Genomic DNA, 16,167 nt, shown 5'->3' on the forward strand with positions numbered 1-16,167 from the left:
TCAAGAGTAGCTCTTTGTAATTTTTCCAATTGTGAATTGTGAACTTTTTTTTTTTTTTTTTTTTTATAAAAATAGACTGTTTTAGTCTATTAAACCGAGGGATTAGCTACACTCAGCTCTCCATTCGCCTACTTTCTATTTCTATTACCACATTTGAGATAAAAGCATTTATTTCAGGACATTTATTTCACTGTTTTTGCACATCACCTTGCAATTTACGGTAGGCAAATATAATCCGCCTACACCATTCTTAAAAATGACATGTATACAGAGACAGACTATGGGCTAAATAAATATATTTTGTTATAGAACCGTTCAATTGCTTTGTATTATTGTTAAATATTTAACCGGACCCGGAAGTACTTTTCTCACTAAGCTAACGCTGACATAGCATTATGAATTTTAGACCTATGTAGGTAATGTGCTCATGGTGTAACCTCTAATAACGAATTGTCTATTTCTCTCTGCTATCGGATAAACGGGATAGTAAACGGGAGCCTACAACCATGAGCACCATGTTTGCAGACACAATTCTAATCGTGTTCATCTCTGTTTGTACAGCGCTGTTAGCCGAAGGTGAGTGAAGTCCTCCTAACAGTTCGACAGGCAGTTTAAGCAGGAATGTATTTTATTATTTTATCGTCCAAGAAAGACAAACCATAATGATACGTTACATGTTTTGTTTTTTTACACAATTCTGAGTTACATAGCTAGCGGGGGAAGTTGTTAACGTTATTAATATTATTAAATTGCTACTTTTGGTGCTTTTGAGGACCAGCAGTGTGCTAGCTAGCCAGCGAATTTAGCCAACAAAGCTAGCTAATACTTGACCTGACATTAGCTACACGTCAGGCAAATTTATGGTCAGTTCTCTTAATACATCCATGGGTCAGACAGGGCAAGGAGTAAACCATTTTTTTTATTTAACAGTCTAATGCTGCGTTCCAGACACAATTTTTAGCCCGTAAGTTACGACTTCAAGTCACGACCTGGTAGCGTTCCAGGCAAAGTCACCACTAGCGTTAGCTAGCGGCTACCTAGCTTAACACTGCGGTCAATAAGCCAGCCGACACTCGTATCTCCGTGGTCAAATTTCTGTTTATACTGTCTATGGGTCAAATCAGTCGACGCTGAAATTATAGTGCGCTCTTATAGCGGCACGCGTGGTAATTCAAACGGCACAGATTGAGTAAACAAAGTCCCATACTTCTGCTGTTAAATGACTAAAAATATGAAGGTGCAATAAAAAAAAACTTTGATCCATAGTTCCAGGCAATGACTGATATATTTCAGTACAGGGCATCACTTACACCCATATTGAAAATCAAACATTTTTACTGTATAAATATGGAGATTTTTGGAAGCAAAGTCCCATACTTCTGCTGTTAGTCATTTAACCTGTACTGAAATATATCAGTCATTGCCAAAAAAAATATTTCTTGAGAATATCCAATAATCATATTTGTATATGTATATACAAATATGATTGATCATATATATGTACTTTATATATAAACTTTAACATCTTATTTTGAAAAGCGTAAGTTGTCGAATGTGTATCTTATCGCTAACTTTGCTAAGACCATCGCTCTGCGCCGTTTAATACATTTACCAAAAGTACTAGTATATGAGTGCACTACAATTTCAGCATCGGCTGATTTGACAACGGAGATACGAGTGTCGGCTGGCTTGACCGCAGTTACCTAACGTTGACGTCAGCTAGCGCTAGCTCTATTTCTCACTGTTAATCACCGGCGTCTGTACAGCATCAATAGGGGTCGCCATTGTTGTTTATGTGTGTGTGACGTCAAAAACTAACTGGGAGTACAAAGATCTGGTACAAGTTTACGAGTAGTAAGTTACGAGTTTGACTGACGTTCCAGGGCACTTTAATGGTTAGAAGGTTGTGAAAACACAAGTTATGGGTTGCCTGGAACTAGGGATGTAATGGTATGAAAATGTAACCTCACAACCAAAATTATCAGGGTTTTCGGTATTATCGCGGTATTTTTAAAAGTGTATTCAATATGTTCAGAAAGCACATATAGGCCTACCCAAGCTGAAATAATTTCAAAAAGTGTAAAAGTGTTTTTTGTATTACAAAAATATAGGCAATAGGCTTGTAAAAACTATTGAAAACTGGCCCGCTGTAGGGTGTCCGGTAAGAACTTGAACCAGAGATGTCTGCTTTTGAGATCCAGGAAGATTTATTTACAACTCGAACATGAAGTTAACTATGAAGTTGTATTTGACGTTACATGTGTAGGATGTGGTTCTGAAATATAAACAAATAATATTGCACATTAATAAGCATCTGACTTACTATAAACATTATTTGATCATTTAATTTACCAAAATGAAATGTTATAGCCACTCTTGTTAACAAGAAACAATACTAAGAATTACATTCATTTCTCTGTAATAATTAAATTAGCTGAACATAGCTTAAACGTTTACACAGATAACAAGGCAGTAAAACCCATGACAGTTTAGCAAGCTACAGAATAGTTTTAATTCTACTTTGACAGAAAAAAACAAACCAAGAAGGCCACTCCTTTTTGACATGACTGTTTTTACAATGAAACTGCTTCATTAAACAATGTTAACAAATAAACTCCTCCACACTGTTGCACTATAAGTATGCAATATGTATGAAATTCTAAATGACAGTGTATGTAATTGTATTGTGATATCAGTACCCTATATATGATGATACAAAACCATTTCTGGAAAATCTGAAAAACTGCTTATTGATAAAATAATCCAACAGAAATATCTACTGTTGGCCAAACCAATAAATATATATAAAATACTGGAAGAATCTGAGATTTATATCATTTTACCGTGGTGTTGCACCATAATATTTTACTTGCAAACCTCTTCTGATTTTTTTCTTCTCAGGGATTACCTGGGTTTTAGTGTATCGCACTGAAAAGTACAAGAGGTTAAAGGCTGAAGTAGAAAAACAAAGCAAAAAACGTAAGTCACTCCTATGTGAACCTCATACTAATGTATTGTCTGCATTGATTAGTTTCCTATTGACTGTTTAATGCATTCTGTTTCTTGTTTGATATTAGTTGAGAAGAAAAAGGAAACCATCACAGAATCTGCTGGACGTCAGCAGAAGAAGAAAATTGGTAAGAAACCAGTAAACAAAATGGCTAAGTAATAATTTGCGTTTAAGCAAACATTGACAAATGAAAAGAAAAAATCTTGACACAGTCTGCTCTTATAAACAGCCATTTTCCTCACATTGACACTGTTGATAAGTGATATGTCTCTGAATGTATTACAGAAAGACAGGAAGAAAAACTGAAGAACAACAACAGAGACTTGTCTATGGTGAGGGACAATTTGTTTACAATAAATATGTAATGCTTAAGCTTAGAGCTAAATCCATCAATATATTGCCATATGAAATAAAATCATGTCTGGGATTTTGATTGTTTTGGATGTAATATAGAATACATTTTATATAGCAACATTAACGGGCTTAACTGCACTTTTACATTATCAATATAAAAAAATACATTGATATTCAAAGTCTTTGAAACTTTAGTCAAATGTGATCTAATTTTAAATTTCCATTTTATCTTATGTTTGATTGTAGGTGCGCATGAAGTCAATGTTCGCTATAGGCTTCTGCTTTACAGCTTTGATGGGCATGTTCAACTCCATGTAAGTGTTACACATAGTTACATTGGATTGATCTTTTTAATAAAATAATAAATAAAAAAAGCACAGTTTTTGTGCCTTAGCCACTCGGCCAACCTTAAGTTTGATTTATGGTTCTGCGGAGGCTCCACGCAGAGCTTTCGCCGTTGCCTTCGTAAGTGGCCTGATGTTAATATTTGTGCATATAGCGAGGGAGAAAGTGAGAAAATGATGGCGATTAGCTTTGGAGCGAGTAGTGACTCTAGAGTCATAGTGAGAGAAACAAAGTGTCTCCCCTGTGCTTTTTGACCAAGGCGGGACATCTGTAGCTGGAAAAGTTAACCCTCTCCTTGATGTTATGTTGTTTATGGAGAAGGAGAACCAGGAAATGAGTAGGGGGAAATGCACCGCTACCAAGCCACGGCTGAGCGACGTGTGGTTAGATTTTTCGAGAGGTGCACTTCAGGCTACGGTGTAGGGTCTGGCGTGGGTTCGTGTCTCCATGTGCCTACGTACGTAGCAACAGCGTAGAGTTTACGCAGAAGTATAAATTAAGCTTTAAAGTGGTGACTTTGTCTGTATTGGTCACTGAGAGATAAGGAATTTTTATTTGCGTTTGACAAAAGTACATGTAATATACTTGTAGCAAACTTCTTCATTCCACTGATAACATGCCTTTTTGTTTTGTCCAGCTTTGATGGAAGAGTAGTGGCCAAATTGCCATTTGTGCCGCTGTCCTACATCCAGGGACTGTCACATCGAAACCTTCTGGGGGAGGATTACACTGACTGCTCCTTTATCTTCCTCTACATCCTCTGCACCATGTCTATCAGACAGGTAACTTCTACACTTGCAACATCTTTAGACCCAGGGTGGGGTTGATTCCTTTTACTGTATGTCACTATACAGTTATGGATGTCATGGCCTGTATTATATTGGAGGGAATCATAGGTTTCTAAAGGAAACGCTACAGTTTCTGAGCATTATGTTTAAAATCGCAATAATATTGTATCATTGCATATGTATCGTGATTATATCGTATCGTGGGGCCTTTGGTGATTCCCACCCCTGTGGTAGGATGTCACCCTAAAACATTAAGCTATAAATAATACATATAGTTTTAGCCCTATGCAATAAAAGTTGGTTATACAAATGCTAATAAACACAAAAACAATCAAACCAGGCACATTTTTAGTAGACATGCCCAAAAACTACAATATTGATTTTGGCAAATTCAATAATTGATAAACCTTTACAAGGAAGGAAGGACATTATTTTTTTACTGTTATTATACACAGTTGTAAACACTTTTTGAGACTGTGTTTTGTGCTATTTCTTTACTCCAGAATATTCAGAAGATGCTTGGTCTCGCTCCCTCCAGAGCTGCAACAAAACAGGCTGGAGGTTTCCTGGGACCTCCTCCCCAAGCAGCCAAGTTTTCCTAATCATCTGACAGGTTCAACAGTGTCCTTGACCGTACAGTCAGGGCTCCTATATCAGAGGACAGCTGGTACTAGATCTGCAGTGCTGGAGAAAACACTGTTACAGCTACTGTATCACTACCTTCTGTTGGATTTCTCATTTTATGTTTTTATTATTTAACTTTAAGTCTCACTTAGAAATTAGAGGGTAAAAATGTGTTCTTAATTACATTGATTACCAGGATACAAATGTCTACCTTGTATTCAGCACGTTATACATTATGAGATTTTAATGATTAATTGGCACAGCAACATCTGATCCATTTGTCAGTATTATTGTATGACATTGTCTGTATCCTTATTTCTTACATATTAATAAAGTTTTATGATGACTCTTCAGTAGTACGATTATTCTGATTTGCACGGTCTAAAACATTAATCAAGCCATTGACAACACTCCAGTAACTCCCATCCTCTTTTGTCCGAAACCTTGGTGTCATGTTTGACAGTCAGCTCTCATCGCATATCAATAAGATTACCAAAACCTTATTATACCATCTTCGCAATATTGCCTATTATATATATTGAACATTTATATAACAAGATAACAACACAACATAATGTTTTAATATGCCTCTAGTATGGAGTACCTTTAAGTTTGACTCAGAAACAGAGCTTTGTTCTTAATCAAGTTGTCCTTCACAAAGTGCCTTAAAGGGATGATAGAATGATTATATAGGGTATTTCACACTGTTCCTTATGGTCTCCTAATGGGGTATGTAACATTGGTTGGGCTGAAAGGTCTGGTTGATATTTTATCGGCCCTTATGCATCCCTGTGTTTTGGCCCTATTTGTAACAAGAGCTTTTCTTCCAAATATGGTATGCTCATGCGCTGATTGGTTGAGTGAATCCACATACACACACATTAGAGATGCACGCTGATTGGTTGAGTGAATCCCCATACACACACATTAGAAAAGCGACAGAATCTCATATTCCAGACACTGCAGTGTTTCATTACCAAATTCACTTGTGAGACTTTTTTATGCAAGAAATCAACAATATAAACTCAAATATGGGCCGTTTTACGAAAATTGATGGCTAATTGCAAATTTGGTAAGACGTATCAGACTTTAGGAGCTCCACACAATCTGACGAGAAAGCGGCAGCCTGCTGGGCTCCATACCCAGGGCAAAGTCACCCTTTGTGGATTACTGCACTACGGGGCTCCGGCATAACTATAATATATTTACAGTCTGAATTTTGTTATAAAGCTAACAACGGTGTCCGATTTCAAGTTAATGAATTTTTGTGAACACTACGAGGTTTGTTTAGCTGCGACTGTCCCTTCAATCCTAGCTATGTGTAGCTACAAATCACAGATAGTTAGCTTCATTTTCGGCATAATTAGAGTATATTTACAGTTTGAATTTTGTCACGCCACTTATATAACCTCTACCCCAATGTCTTATAAAGCTAACAACGGTGTCCAATTTCAAGTTAATGAATTTTTGTGAACACTACAGGTTTGGTTAGCTGCGACTGTCCCTTCAATCCTAGCTATGTGTAGCTACAAATCATGGATAGTTAGCTTCATTTTTGGTGTAATTAGAATATATTTACAGTTTGAATTTCATCACGCCACTTATGTAACCTCTAACCCAATGTCTTATAAAGCTAACAATGGTGTCCGATTTCAATTTTATACATTTTTCAAGAGGCGTTTATTTCACCGATCGTTTGTTTAAATAACTCAACACATACTTACACACATTATAAGATTAACTGGAACCTGTGGTAAGAGATTGCTGGTGTAATAAGCTCGCTAACCGCGCTCTCACTCACACACACCTGGCATTTAGCAGGAAGAGGGGGAGCTGCAGGCCCTGGAGCTCTGTCCAGGCAGCGGCAATCGAGCTCACAGCAGGCCGGGGCCTGTGAAGGAAGGCAGGCCAGGCGGTGAGGCAGCAACACAGGCAGCACCGGCTGCTGAACTCCGACACACAGTCGGACAAAATTTGCAATTAGACATCAATTTTCGTAAAACGGCCCATATTTGACCTCTACATAGTTGATTTCTTGCATAAAAAAGTCTCAGAAGTGAATTTAATGGTAAAATAGCAGATGAACAATGTATACAATTTCTGAGATCTGCCCGACCTAGATTCAGAAGACTAACTGATCTCAGGTCAGTTGTGTAGCCTATGTTGGGGCGTGACAAACATAGAGACTAGAGCCAAATGAGGAGGAGCCGCCGAGTTGACATCAACTAGGCGGCTTGTTTTCAGAGGCAGTTTCAAATTGTGAGATTTGCAGAGGAAAGAGGTGTCAATGGGATTTAGAGGTTCTGTGTATGTCCTAGTTACCCACTAAACTGTCATTATTCAACTTTGACAAGGTAAAATCGGTTTTGCATTCTATCACCCCTTTAAGTATCTGGGGAACTGATGACCCTTTTGGGTAATGGCAAGTTGTTCTTTTGTGTTGTGCCACAGGACTCACTCGACCTTTTGGGTTTGAGTAAGTTCTTTAATTCTGCTCACTTCCACACAAAGTATTTCTCAGTGTCTGACTTTATGGACTTGAGTGCATCAACCAGTGAATGATTGTCTGTAACACAGGTTATTGGTGTAGTAGTTTCCCTGCTGTACTTGAACTTTTCTGTCAAAAGTCACAAAGCCTAGTCCCACAAAACAGAAGTTGTCATGCTCTTTACGTCACACTAGGAATATAGATCTGCAATGGGAAGAAACTGAGCGCACCCCATGTGAAGTTCCTTCACAGTCAGCCATTGGGAGGAGGCTTGATGTAAATGTTACATGACAGTTCCATTCCCTGTAGAAATGCCAGTTTTATATTCATAGGATAAAGTATGCACTGTCTTTGACAAATCACTGCTACAAGTAGCCGAAGAGACTCTGAAGTACATGTGGGTGAGTCCTTTTGGACCTCTGACACTTTTAACTCCTCAAAACTTCTAGTCACAAGCCTTGCTTTTGGTACTAAGCCAGCGAGTGTCTCATTTGTTAAAAAATGCAATTTTGTCTCTTATACCTAACTTTTTATCACACCAGTTTTTTATCTCCTCTTGTTTTGCTCAATCAAATGATGCATATATTTCGTTACAAATACATCCTCACATACATATGCGTTATACTCGAGTACCAGTAGTTTCTATCTGTAGATTCTTTATGGTTGACATGTCAGTTGACTCTGTAATGCCTGCAACATTACTGGGCTTAAGGTGAAGCATTAACCTGTAGTTTTGGCTGCCCGGCCAACGACTTTAGCTGTGTTTAAAATACCTGTGTCTCTATCTCTGTATCTCACAATTTGTCCTGTTTTAGACTGACATCAGTTTTTTTCCTCTGTACCAGTATGTGTCTCTGGATTGTCATTTGATTGTTGCTTTGTTCATTCTGCATCCTAGTGGTTACAGTGTGCTCCATTTGCCCTAATTCACGCGGTGTCTCAGTTACAGTTTCTTCTGTGCCCTATGTGTTTTTGTCGACAATTTCCTGTCCTGTCTGTTTCATTTTCTGTATCAACCTTTGTGACATCTCAATCATTGTTTTCGAGATAATGTACCCTTATAGGGTGAGGTCATATTAAGAGAGTTCCTCTCAGGTGTTTTTGCTGCCAAGAGTATGGACATCTTGCTGCAGTATGTAGAAGAGTCAGAAGATGTGGGAAAGACAACTACTGTGTTGAGGAGTGCAAAGAAAAAGAAGAGCAAGCAAAGTGCCTGCACTGTGAGGGAAATCAACATGCAGGATCAGCACAGTGTCTAAAGAAAATAAACCAAATGAAAGTAAATGAGGTAAGAAAAGAGAAGAATCAGAATCAGGAAAGGTTTATTGCCACTTTAAGTTACACTTAAGCCTTGCTGATTTGGTGCATACATAAACAAACAAACAAACAAACATATTAAACATTAATATAAAAATAAATACAGAAACAATATATACAAAATAGCCGTTCAGGAAAAGGAGGTTGGGAGGTTGAGTGCAGGATGTGCAAAAAATATATAGTATGTGCAATCGGCAGGTGTATAGTCCAGGATGGAGGTTAATGCAAAGTGTAGTGACTAGCGGTGGGGTTATGAGTCAAAGAGAAACAAAGAAATGGTGCAAGAGGAACTGGAACAGGAAATATATGCAGCCAATCAAAGAATCTGCATGTACAAAAGAGGGTTTTGGCATTTATTGCCATAGTAATAAATTGTGCTGTTGAGATACAGACACTGATAGGAGACTTTTGAACAATGTTGACATACCGGGTGAAGACTTAGATACTACACTGAGGGAGGTATTTGCACAAACTCAGACAATTGGGTCTGGGTCATTGACATATATATGGGTATGGCCAATGTCAATAGTGGGATCAAGTTGGCTGGTCACTGTTAATTAAACCCACTGGAAGAAGGTGCCACAGTAAAAGACTAGTTCCAGAAGGGGGCAGCAATGCAACATTACGGATATCGGCTGCCGTAAATTTCCAAAGAGGAAAAAAAAAAAAAAAAAACAACGTGAACCGGAAGTGTTTCTGTCTTGACTGATTTTTACCAGTTCGTCGTTAGTTTGTAGTTCAACAATGCAGGTAAATTTTTTTGCCATTTACAGTATATTTTGTGACATTATTCACAGGTATTTTCATTGACGTTGTCATGACATTGTGCATATGGTGCTTCTGATTTAATTATTTGTAGAGCCAGCAGTAACGTTAGCTTACTAGCTAGCTAAATAAGGTAGGTCAAAAGCTAAGCTAGCTAGCTAGGTTAGTTCGCATTCAGGTTAACGTTAGCTAGTTTACCGTAGCTAACTGTTACAATGGGTCAATCTTAATGTAACGTTAAAGTTAAACTAAAATTAATTTAAAAACTTCTTATTTCCCCCAGACTGTCGTTAGGATTGTTTTGATGTGTTCGGTGTGCATTTGGCGTTTTTGTCACAAAGAACTTTTCTCTTTTATCTCCCATAGCAACGAGAAGAGAAGCAGTTAGAAGCAGCGGTGGAGTCTCTTATTTCTCGGGTAGCACACGTCAAAAACGCTCTTCACAGTTTCATTTATAAGTTGGAAAATGAATACGAGCGATTAACATGGTAAGTAAAGCATTTTTCCAAAGAGTTGCTAATATATTCAGTTTGTACCGTTGAAAATCCGCTGTAAATACAAGTGTGTAGCTACCATTTTCTGTTAAAGTTAGCTATAATAAGCCGTGCTTTCATCAAAAAACAATGTATAGACTAATACAAAAATAATCACTCTCAATCATCACTTATGACCCACGAAAAGTGTGTGACTGTGCCTGTATCTACAGAGACCCTGCCTCTGCTTGTATTAGAATTTTATTTTTTATTTTGCTGTGCGGTAACAAACAGTTGAAATATAGCTAGCTGCCTGTGAAAACCCAATGTAATGCTCCCATACTACTGTGCAAGGTTCTTCCTCCCAATATCTTTATTGGAATTTTTTTTGTGATGTGTGTTTGTGTCATTCAGGCCCTCTGTTTTGGACAACTTCGCACTTCTATCTGGTCAGCTAAACACTATCAATAAACTGCTCAAGAACGAGAAGACACCATCTTTTCGCAACCAGGTTATAATACCACTGCTTCTGTCTCCAGACCGAGATGAGGATTTAGCAGTGAGTATCAAAGCCACCGACAAACGTTTCTGCTTCTTTGATGTTAAAGCAATCTCTCTGACCTGTCCATTTACGGCCTCTGATTGTTCCCCCACAGAAACTCACAGAGCAGCGTGTCCCAGTGTTCAGCCATGAGATTGTACCAGACTACTTGCGGACCAAGCCTGATCCAGAGGTGGAGGAGCAGGAGAAACAGCTGAGTGCAGAGGCGGCACGAATTGGTCCAGAGGTGGCACAGGTCAGGGATACCCCTTTTACACCAATGGCTCAATCAGGGTTATACCCAGGTTGACTGTGTGTTTGAATGGGTTAACGCTCCTCGATCTACTTGGCACCGCGACCCAGGTCGCCGGGTGGGTTTGATCAGGGTAGACTAGGGTCAATTTCCATGTGCATTGCACACGACCTGGGTCACTAACAGCCGGGGCGGGACAAATTATGTTATTGGTTGGAAAGGACAGTGGGGCAGTCGTCACAGGTCGCCGCCTATGTTCACCGTACACTTTAAAAAAAACAACAACATACATTTTGTCTCACTGTGCTTTACGCTGAGTTTTCACCCTAAACCGTATAAAACTAGGATTATTTCCGTCAGCTTCAACAACAGCAGAGCGCAGCGGTTGAATTCATTTCTGAACAGTCCGCTGACAGTGATGTTCACTAGTCTGCCTTTTGCAGACCGGTAGCTGAGTTTTACAGGCAAAACTGCCCGTAAAAACCCAGCGTTATAATGTAAACTTATGAAAATAAGTTAGTTAATTGTCTCGGCACAGCCGCTCTTACTCCCTTTCTTTGGCACGAGACACCGTCTGCAGACTGCAGTTTAGTGCATGAATCTCTCTCTCTTTTTATCTGTCTTTTTTTTTTTTAAATGTGTCATGAAGCCAAAAGCAAAGTCCAACTTTACTTTTAATGAAATCAAACAAAGAGAAATGTCAAAAATCAATACTAGAGTACCCTACTTCCTTGTCCAGCTGTTGGAATAAATATGCAGAGCTGAGAAATCACTCTGCACAAATGGGATGGGTAAAACACAGGACTTTCACCCGGGAGAGCACGGCTCTTTTTTTTTTTTTTTTTTTCAGCGGCGCGCGACAAAGCGGAAACAGGAGGCCTGAACGAGTTCACCGACAACCGGATGTCAGGACTCTCACAGTGACTGCAAGTCTCTCTGGTGAACTTACTGGGTTAAGATGAGTTCTTTTATGGTGAATGAAAGGCTTGATCCGACGAAGTAGGTCATTGAATCAAATCGAAGCATTGATGGCAATGCTGCTGCCAGTTCTGCCGTTGTTTACCTTTGTCTTCTTCTAGTCCATAGAAAGAGCAACGTCGGTAGCCTTTGCTCATTAGCGCCAACGCTGTTCAGGAGAAGACTGCAACTAGTGTTTCAACCACCAGCGCAGGTATAAATAGTCACGGCGATTTCATGACGTCACATATGAAAGCGCCAGCTCGGCTGCGGTTACTGTAAAACACGCTTTAAGGAAATTGTTATGCATTGCTCCCGGGTTGACCAAGGGGATCTCTGAATTGTCATGACCAGGTATATACCCATCTAGACTGGCTTGGTTTGAATTTCCAAAAGGAGGGTTGAACCCTGATCAGACAACCCTAGCCCAACCCTAGTAGGTGGTGTTAAAGAGGTATTCGTTATCGTATGGACTGAGTTGATCAATGCTGTCTGACTCATACGCAAAAATATTAAGTTGTTTTTATAGTGGAATTTCCAGAAACACTATGTTGTGGTAAGATGAGACAAGGGGAAAAACTTGGGTTACATCAGGTTACTCTTAGGTCACAGGTCAGGGGACAAGAAGATCTATTCAACCCTACTACTACCCTAACACCTAACCTGTCCTGTGTTCAAGTATGAATTGATGTGCCTCTCTAGAGATTGAGGGAGTTCAGGCTGCTAAGGGAATATTATGTTTCAGGACTGTCTCCTTTTGAAGGTTGGCTGAAAGGTTGGTAAAAGTCAACACAGACACACACAAACACACAGCAATTCCGATCCCTCCCCATAGGAAAACAATGGAACGGCTAGCGCAGAGCAGTTTTACCGCAGATCATGTGAAAGTGCACGAACACGCGCCGCGACAAGACGCGCATGGCTGGAAACGACACGCCATGATGACGTCATTTTATGGGGGCGCCGGGAACACCGCGGCTGCCATAAACCTAGCTTCATGGTGCCATCAATATCTTTGCATAACCCTTAGGGTTTCACTACATGAAACTTCACTGTGGTTAAACTGTTTTGCTAATCCTAATTCTCCTCAATCGAGATTTCATTTTGTTGTGGTAAAATGTAGAACAGTCATTTGCCTTACATTGCTTACAGCTGTAGCTATATATTGCATTGTTCAACCCCATCGTCCCCGGTTATATTTTTATCAACAGAAACAGATCCAGACGTTGAATAAATTGTGTTCCAATCTGCTAGAGAAACTTAACAATCCTCGTGATGACAGAGATGCAGAAAGTGCAGGTATTTTGCAATTTCACTCTCCAGGTAATTCGTCTCAAATGTATTTATACATTTTAAATATGTTGACACAAGTTTTTTTCTTTCTCCCAGCAATACGGCAGAACAAACCATCTTTCAACCCTGCTGATACTAACGCATTGGTTGGAGCAGTTGCATTTGGAAAGGGGCTTTCCAAATGTAGGCCTCCAGGTCCAGTGGCCCCTGGACATCCAGGGCAAGGGCCCATGATGAGTGGAGGTCCAACCTTACAGCAGGTCACTATTGGTGGTGGTTCAAGCCAGCAAGCAGGTATGGGTGGACATGTGGCTCCACAACAGCAAGGGCAGCCAGGTAGGAGACCTGGAGAGCTGGGTTAGTATTTCACCTGACTACTTTGAGTGTTTGTTGTTTGTGTTTTATTCTTTTGTACTGATGTTAAGCCATTCCTGTTCTTCAGCTTCCTGTCTTTGTGTGTAATTTGAGAATATTTGTATTAATAATTAATGCTTTAAAATTCTCTATCTTAGGATGTGATTGAGTTTGAGGTGGACAGGGTCTTTACATTAAATGTCTATGTACAGTATTTATTTATTACAGTGTGAAGGTTAAATGATAAATTATATAATGATTTCACGATATTTTAATACCCTTCCACATAACATAATTTAAACAGTTATTGGCCAGTAAAAGCTTAATGAATAGATCTAACAAATTTATTTATTTATGATGAGCAGTGTCAGGGCAAATGTTTATGTGACTTCCTTTATAAAGTGGTGATGCTGTTTAAAACTATCTGACTTGACCTCTGCTTTTTGTCACGCTCGTCCACTTCCAAGTGAGACAGAAATTCATCTCGATTGAGCCTAATATTTCAAGGGAACTATTTAATAAGTAATAAATACCCTTGATATGTGCTGAAATCTGTAGATTTCTGAGTGCACATGTAACCAAGCATTAAAGCAACGGTTGGTAACTTTCATAAAAAATAAGGCTTTGACTGGGCTGGGCGATATATCGATATTATATCGATATCGTGATATGAGACTAGATAGCGTCTTACATTTTGGATATTGTAATATCGTGATATGACATAAGTGTCTTTTCCTGGTTTTAAAGGCTGCTTTACAGTGAAGTGATGTACTTTTCTGAACTTACCAGACTGTTCTAGCTGTTCTATTATTAATGATTATTTATCTAAAATCTAAGTGTGAAGATATTTTGCGAGAGCACCAACTGTCAACTCTAGAATATATCGAGATATTTGGTCAAGAATATCATGATATCTGATTTTCTCTATATCGCCCAGCCCTATATTAGAAAATATGGGACGTAGAAATAAGCGCTGAAAATGTGTGGAAGAAAAATTTAACAATTTAAAACCTTATGGAGCTTTGATTTTCTCTATATCGCCCAGCCCTATATTAGAAAATATGGGACGTAGAAATAAGCGCTGAAAATGTGTGGAAGAAAAATTTAACAATTTAAAACCTTATGGAGCTTTGATTTCAAAAAAGGTACTCCTGTTGTTATACAGTATTTATGTTTACATTTTATTGTTATTTGAACAGCTGAGCTTTGAACCAGCTGTTTTATTATTTATTCATTTGATTTTGCAACTGTTCACTGAAATAGCCGGTTTCTATGAAACTACTTGTGACATGTCATATTTGGCTTTGACTGAACATTTGCTCGCACTTTGCGGAAAAAATATCGGGATATATATCGTATATCGATATTCAGCCAAAATATATCGGGATATGACTTTTGGTCCATATCGCCTAGCCCTACTTTGACCACAGTTTATGACACTTCGTTAGAGATTCCTCAGCTCTGAATGGTTGTTAATCTTTGGTAGAAACTTAAATTTTTTTTTTTTAAAGTTACCTACTGTAGGTGACCTAACCTTTTAATTCTCTCCCTTTTTTTCTTCTTCAGGAAAAATGCCAAGCAGCATCAAGACAAACATCAAATCTGCATCCGGTTCAATGCATCCTTACAACCGATAAGCTCCTTTCTTATTTGTTAAGCCAACATTTGTTACATTTCGGTGACTCACCTATAGCAATGACAGCATTTTTAATACACACCTTTTGTAACCTTATATAAATCCATTATTTTCATAGAATGAACCAACTTCTGAAAGTTATCACTCTGTTCTCTCTTAATCTGTTTCACTGACATTCTTAGTGTAAAATGATCTCAAACATAAAATGTTAATATGACATTTTTAATTTTTGATACATCATCTGAGCCTCAGTGTTTAAGCCACTTGATGGCAGTATGTCATCATTTATCGGTTAATAATAGCTTGTACTTGGAACTGTACAAGTCACCCTTTTTTAATAAAAGATCTCTTAAAAGAACTTCTTGGTTGCGTAATGAATACATTTAAATCATTATTTTTTTATTCTGTTTGTGTACTTGAGTAATTATTCTGCACATTTTCAAATTTTTAAATCCAAAATAAGTAAACTATGTTGCCATGTTTTGCCAGTAGCTTATTTTGTACAGTCAGGTGTTGTTTACACAGCTCCATATTGTCAAAACTGTAACCGTGTTGTAATTAAACATCACTAGTGTTACATGTCTTGACATGGATGGGGCTTCCACCCATCAAATGACCATCCCAACATTTCAGACACGCATCATGATCTGATGTCCGTCCAGTATTTCTGCCGGTTTCTTCTTCTCTTTGCCCATTTTGCTGCAGTACCAAAGGTGAGAATAATGAGGGTGGACGCTGCTCTGTGTGGCCTGATAATGTCAAAGTGTTTAAAGTGGCAAATGAGGAAGTATTGGTGCTGACGTGTGAGGGGGGCCTCTCTCCACGCTGGCTCTCTCTGTCCACTCCAATCCCTGTCCTGCACACAGCATGTGGGCACATGGCTGACCTACATACACCCTCTGTCCCCAAACAAGCAGATGTCTCGCTGTGTCAGCCACCATGGTCAGATGCTCTGGTGAGACAGCTCAA

The 16,167-nt window shown here is 38.8% G+C and overlaps 2 protein-coding genes across 3 annotated transcripts; both read left to right on the plus strand.

Annotated features, from left to right (window-relative positions):
• The first annotated feature begins 342 nt into the window (after positions 1-342).
• Positions 343-5,474, plus strand: tmco1 (transmembrane and coiled-coil domains 1). The gene is made up of 7 exons (XM_028587377.1): positions 343-576; positions 2,902-2,979; positions 3,078-3,137; positions 3,296-3,342; positions 3,611-3,678; positions 4,347-4,491; positions 5,001-5,474. Exons 1-7 carry the CDS (start codon positions 507-509, stop codon positions 5,097-5,099), a joined length of 567 nt encoding a protein of 188 aa, XP_028443178.1. The 5' UTR covers positions 343-506; the 3' UTR covers positions 5,100-5,474.
• A 4,113-nt stretch (positions 5,475-9,587) lies between these two features.
• Positions 9,588-15,556, plus strand: med8 (mediator complex subunit 8). 2 transcript variants are annotated; one of them, XM_028587473.1, is made up of 7 exons: positions 9,588-9,676; positions 10,058-10,179; positions 10,579-10,723; positions 10,821-10,961; positions 13,127-13,214; positions 13,305-13,565; positions 15,129-15,556. In XM_028587473.1, exons 1-7 carry the CDS (start codon positions 9,671-9,673, stop codon positions 15,197-15,199), a joined length of 834 nt encoding a protein of 277 aa, XP_028443274.1. In that variant the 5' UTR covers positions 9,588-9,670; the 3' UTR covers positions 15,200-15,556. The 2 variants fall into 2 exon arrangements, with proteins under 2 accessions (XP_028443274.1, XP_028443275.1); XM_028587474.1 differs by having other exon boundaries at positions 13,305-13,544.
• Positions 15,557-16,167: the final 611 nt, after the last annotated feature.

The sequence above is a fragment of the Perca flavescens genome, chromosome 9 (genome assembly GCF_004354835.1).
Source record: "Perca flavescens isolate YP-PL-M2 chromosome 9, PFLA_1.0, whole genome shotgun sequence".
Taxonomy (NCBI): Eukaryota; Metazoa; Chordata; class Actinopteri; order Perciformes; family Percidae; genus Perca; species Perca flavescens.